Raw genomic sequence first — 6,440 nt, 5'->3', positions numbered from 1 at the left:
CATCTCTGTGCCCTCGTAAAGTCAAATTTTGCCTCCCACATAAAATCACACATTTGATAACAGAGGACAAGATTTCGCGATTTTTTCTTACAACTTCGGCATTTTTTGTGTTTGATTGAGTTCTAATATTATCTTTGGTATTTTCCATCACAGCAAGAAAATTGAGTGCCTTTTCCCTAGAAAATCCATGTGATATTTTGGCCTCTTTACCGTCTTTACCAAAATGTTTTGTAAGCCTGTCTTGAGCATAGGCCATATCTAAAAGAGGTTCTTCACTGAGTTGCTGTTTATATGAAAAATTACCAACATCATATTTAGTAGAAAAATGCAATGTCTCAAGCGTGTGAACATGAAGGTTTAACAATTGTATCAAAAAGTGACTCCTCAGATGAGCTCCCTCGACTATCACAAAGTTCATCTAGATTTGAATTGTGACGTTTTCTAGGCTGAACATTGTCATCTTGCTTCAACTTGCGTTTGGGACTAGGGCAGCTTGACGACCTAAAATATATAGTAGGTCAGTCAGTCGTGCTTAAACATTTAAAGCTCTGAGGAAGGAAAAGGGGGGAGAAAAGGAGGAAAGGAGGGGGGGGGGGGCTCAAAGAGATAGATAAACAAATTTAATTTAATTCATTCATAATGATTGTTTTTTCAAAATGTACATAAATGAAATTTAAAACCGAGACGAGACTCCGTTAGTTGGACAATGCAATTATATATGGAAATTTCACTTAAAAATACAATTTTTTTTTTTATTTACCTTTCAAAATAAGAAGTCAACTTCTTCATGTTGACAAGCTGTTTTGACAATTTAATTACATGTATGCAGGTGAAACGCATTGATCCGTATTCTATCATTGTGACACCTCCAGGTATCCAGGTAATCCATAACCAATTAATGCGATGAAAGGATTGATCTTAAGTGTTAATTTGTTAATTTGTTAATTAGCTAGTTATTGAAAAAATAGACACTTTAAAAAAAAATTGAGGTTCGTCATAGGGGTGGTCCGGTGCGCCGTGGGACCACCCCCTGGATCCGCCACTGTTAATTCAATATTTATGATCTCAGCTGATTCCGCGTTATGAATTTGACCACATTTTTTGTCTTACCTGTTTCATAAAAAGTAAAATAACAAAAATACCAAACTCCAAGGAAAAGTTAAAACGGAAAGCCCGTAATCAGAAGCTCAAACACATCATACGAATTGATAACAACTTTAATAGTTTAAACATATTTATTTATAGTGGATTGGGAAACAAGTTTTTGAAACTTATATTAATCCCTTTCCACTTTGCGGGTGCGAGTGCTGCCCTGGCTTTGTACAAATGCGTATTTTTTTATACCAAACTACACCCTCAGTGACTGCTATTCAATACTTTTAAATGTATTTGAAGAAATTGTAAACAATATTTTTAAAATCATGCCAATACCTACATTCTTATTTGAAGGTTATTTTCTTGAGTTATCGAACTTACAACACAAAGTTATGTAAATATGTGATATACATAGACGGAATGTTCAAAGTCTGGTCGCTACATAAAAAACTCAGGGCCAACAAGTATTTTCTTTCGTTCATTAAAGCTGCATATATAGATATAGGAAGATGTGGTGTGAGTGCCAACAAGACAACTCTCCATCCAAATAAAATAAACATGTGAAAGCTGTCTCACAGGCAAACAACCAATAACTGAAAATATAAGGGCATACACTACAAGCACAGGGACACATTCTACTGCATCCACACAGCACGAGTAACAAACCCTGAAGCAAATAGATATAGGAAGATGTGGTGTGAGTGCCATTGAGACAACTCTCCATCCAAATAAAATAAACATGTGAAATGATCCTATTTAAGTTGTTGATTTGTATTGTTGGGGATCGCTTTCTATATAAATAAATAGTACTAAATGTATACACAGAGATGCCAGCATTTTTTGTGCCACTTTTTGGAATGTCAATTACATCAATGGGGTACATGTACAATCCACGGGTGTAATATAGCAATTGGTAAACATCTTTATGCATATTTAACCGATTCTGTCTGATTTGTTCACGCATCGTTGTAAAAATAACGGATTTTGATGCGACTGTCATAAAAGTGAGAGGTTTAGCGCTATAAAACCAGGTTCAAGCCACCATTTTCTACATTTGAAAATGCCTATACCAAGTCTGGAATTAGACAGTTGTTGCCCATTCGTTTGATGTGTTTTATCCTTTGATTTTGCCATTTGATTAGGAACTTTCCGTTTATAATTTTCCTCGGAGTTCAGTATTTTTTTTATTTTACTTTTTTTGTTGTTTTTAGAATATGACGGACGATAGTTTTTGGTTTATTTCTAAAGATATCATAGGTTGATTGTTTGATACCAGCAGCTTGGTAAATGTTTCAATGGGTAATGGTTTTCCAATGAAAAACATAAATGGGAAGGAATTTTCACAAACAAGATAAGAATATCTGTTTTTTTTAACATATGTCATGCAGATGTTTGTTGATAACCATTCGTTTTGATACTCTGACTTCTTTTGATTTTAACTTACAGGTCTTGGAGGGAAGGATTGTATGACTCTCAAGGCGCTGTCTATCTCGGGTCAACGTCCGAAACAAAAGTTTGCTTGAGAGTGCTGGAAAATTCAATTTCACAAAGGTTTGTTTCAGATTATGTCATGCTGAGATTTCAAAAGTTACAAGGTATGAATACGGTGTATGAATACGGTATGAACAGTTTTCATATTTCATTATCCCCGTTGGTTTTCTCTTTTGAATTGTTTCAGATTATGTCATGCTGAGACTTTCAAAAGTTACAAGGTATGAATACGGTATGGACAGTTTTTATTGTTTATTACCCCCGTTAGTTTTCTCTTATGAATTTTTTCAGATTATGTCATGCATGCTGAGACTTTCAAAAGTTACAAGGTATGAATACGGTATGGACAGTTTTCATGGTTTATTACCCCCGTAGAGGGTACTCCGGTTGTTTACATCTTCGTCTTTTGGTCTCATGTCAATAGTTGTCTCATTGACATTTAAACCATGTTTCCTAATGTTAAGAAAAAGACCAATTTTTTTCAGTTATAGAACCAAAGTATGATTTCAATATCAAGACGTTTTGTAAAATCATCAGTTTGCCAATCTTCAATAAAACTCCTGTAATTACAACAAAAACCAGTTAAAGTGTGTCGACTTTAATTTTCTTCAATTGTGTTCCAGAGTTTTCTTGCTAGAATTCCTTATTAGAAATATCAATTCAAACTAAAGCCGAGAAAACTGGTATGGAAGCGATAAATTAAATTCCCCGAACTATGATCATTTCCGTCCATATGAATCCATACTTTGTTTCCGGTATCCAATTGACAAGCAGCCAGAATGGTAGATGATCCCCAGAAGTTTTGATTGCCACAGAGACCTCCAGTAATTTCGACACCATCCTTGACAAGGTAGTATTCTAAGTACTTGTTAGGGTAACACACCACATTACCCCAAAATGCATAATTTCCAGCACGTGGAGCTGTGAATACGCCCGATGTTCCATGAAATGCATTGTGTGTATCTAAAACAACGGATTCAAAACTGATGGCTTGATTGAATCCTAGATCATGCATCGACTCCTTGACTCTTGCATAAAACGCTACTTTTGTTAAAATTGCACCTGTAATGCATAAACAAAGTATATAGGAGCAACTTAAGATTTGTAAAAGAGGTTATTACATTACACAGCAATGAATACTAATTCCGTAAAATAATATACACCCTTATGAGCTCATTATATATCTTAGTCAGTTTGTAATGAATGTAAATGATAAATAAAATGTATATGTCTTATATATCAGTACATTTATCTTGGGCACGTCAAACATGAGAGTATATGGTTGAGATGTGATGACCTCAACCATTGACTAAATGTTTGAACAAGACAATAGCATTTTGTATTCTATTTACCTTTATATAGTAAACAAAAAATAGCTTCCACTTTTCACAAAATATTGAAAAATCCTCAAATCGTAAGAGGTAGTGAAGACCAAGGGTTAAGATCGATCCTCACCTCCCAGCCCTATTTTGTTATGGTACCATTATCTTTAGTAAAAACTACATATTTTTCTCACTCTTTTCAAGTTATATTGATCTTGACCCCATTTTGAGTTTATGCATTCGATGCTTCTGGGCGGTCGATATCATATCTGATACACTACTGTCACTTACCCGGAGTAGTTAACTGTGGTAAAAGCAAACGCTTTTCTTCATATAACCTGCTTTTAGGTTCAACGATATTGAACAATGTGCCCTTATCCTCATCTTTAAATTCAGGCGACGGATGGATTTTAGTATGATTCTCAACTTCAACAGTAAAATTGTACGTGAATAATTGCAAACTTCGGTCTTTATGTAATTTCTTGGCACTAACGTCTTGATGTTGGCAAATTGATTTTAATGTTTCCAAGTCAATTTTCATCTCGGTCAATACGTCTGTGTGCTTCGTTTCCATTTTTATCATGGCAGTTTGTAGGTTGTCGTTCTGGTCTTTTAATTTTTCAATCTCAATTGTTGCTGATTTTAATTTCTCTTTTACAGTCTTTATTTCACGGATGATTTCCCGAAAATCTACCATCTCATCAAAATTTTGATTGGCAGCTGTTTCCATCTTCCCTAATCCAAAATACATAAACGCAATGAAATATATTCCAGTGCAACTCCCCATTTTGTCAATTATTATATAATGTTATGAAAGATAAGGACAGTTGTAAGATAACGAGAACTGCGCTGACCTTCATGTATGACATTCAAAAATAAAATATAATGACAATTGTCATACCATCTTGATTTGCTATATATACCATTCACTATGTTTTAAATCGAATTACACCATTTATTGACTCTTTGCAAATTAAATATTAAGCACTGACTATTATTTTGAACTAGAAAAATATAGCTTTATACAATATTCAACAAAACAATTAAGATATAATACAGGACCAATAAAAACTTCAAAAGAGGGACAAAAGGTACCATAGGGACTGTCAAACTAATAGATAGAAAATAAACCGACAACGCCTTGGCTAAAAAATAAAGACAAACAGACAATTAAAAGTACACATGACACAACATAGAAAACTAAAGAATAATATACACGAACCCCATTTAAATCCATGTATTAAAATAAAACATTTTACACTTATAATACTATAGCATTGTGAAGAATGCCAAAAAAAAGTGTACATGCATTTTATGCAGACAAATCATCAACCATTAGATGTAAGTTAATTGTTCAATATCATATTTGTACAATGTCATATTCTGTAATTCATTCAATTGTTTCTTAATTCTCAACTTAAAACAGTCATTTTACTCCTAGCGTGTATACAATGACTGAAAAATGAGTAAATAGGACATCTTGAGTTCATTCTTTCTCGGTATATTTTAAGACTTGTCCACTGTAGTAAGCACCGTACTGTTCAGATACTTCGCATGCAGTCAATTAATATCTTTTTAGTTGAGATTTGTAAACTACTGTTGCCATAAGGTGGTACCTAACACTACAGGGAGATAACTCTGTAAAATCAGCTAAACGTTTTAATTACGTTGTGTTGTAAAGGGAATATTAAGCTTCTCAATGATCAAAATTGTTGTTTGTCAAACTGCTATATAACCAGTGTAATTTTTCTGACAAAACGGTTGGTTCAAAATTTTTGAAATTTTTATATACTTGTTTAAGGGTCAAAGTAAATACTTTGTCAAAATTTTATGAAAATTAAACGAGCCAAATTAATTTTAGTGAAAGTGTTGGGTACCACCTTAATTTATCGCATGAGGCATTCATGATATACGCAAGTTGTGGCTGAAAGTAGTCTCAATACAAGCAGGCCACTCACTAGTTATAAGAAAACTGTTTTTTTTTTTTTTTTTATATAAACGAATAATAGTATACAAAAACCTCAGCTCTACATAGATTTATAATGTCTTCACTAACACGCGTTATAAGAGTTTAAAGTTAGTTAACTCTTATACATAGAAAGTAAGATGAACAAATTAGTGTTCTAGGTAGTTATAGGAAAGTAATTACCGACCTGTTCATTTCTTACCCCTTTCCCTTAGCAGTTCAATTGTGTGTTCACATATGAAAATATTACAACAATGAATTAAAGTTTTCCCTTTTGTGACGTTCCAGAACCTATGATAATTAGCATTGATCTTTAGTAAAAATGCATAATGATAACTTTTAATACTACTCACAGATAAATTTCAGACCAAATAAGCTTCTTATGTTATTGGTTTGATTTAGCTCTGGTCTTAATAATGTTTAGCTCATGTATACTGACAGGAACGTGCTGATGATGATGAGTGGGTATTGTAATGACCTTGACTACCCATGAGATTTTACACGATCGTACAGAAGTGCTTTCCAGCCATAATTCAATCAAGTTATGCCTATTGCATACACTAAGA

At 33.5% G+C, this 6,440-nt stretch overlaps 1 protein-coding gene across 1 annotated transcript; it reads right to left on the bottom strand.

Annotated features, from left to right (window-relative positions):
* Nucleotides 1–3,168: 3,168 nt before the first annotated feature.
* On the bottom strand, nt 3,169–4,650 carry LOC139528100 (uncharacterized). Its single transcript, XM_071323929.1, has 2 exons — nt 4,200–4,650; nt 3,169–3,648 (listed from the first exon to the last, which is right to left on the bottom strand). The coding sequence occupies exons 1-2, from the start codon at nt 4,636–4,638 to the stop codon at nt 3,242–3,244; spliced, it is 846 nt and encodes a 281-aa protein (XP_071180030.1). The 5' UTR covers nt 4,639–4,650; the 3' UTR covers nt 3,169–3,241.
* Nucleotides 4,651–6,440: the final 1,790 nt, after the last annotated feature.

Source organism: Mytilus edulis, chromosome 6, assembly GCF_963676685.1.
Source record: "Mytilus edulis chromosome 6, xbMytEdul2.2, whole genome shotgun sequence".
Classification (NCBI taxonomy): domain Eukaryota; kingdom Metazoa; phylum Mollusca; class Bivalvia; order Mytilida; family Mytilidae; genus Mytilus; species Mytilus edulis.
This window is presented reverse-complemented; position numbering and strand designations above follow the sequence as displayed.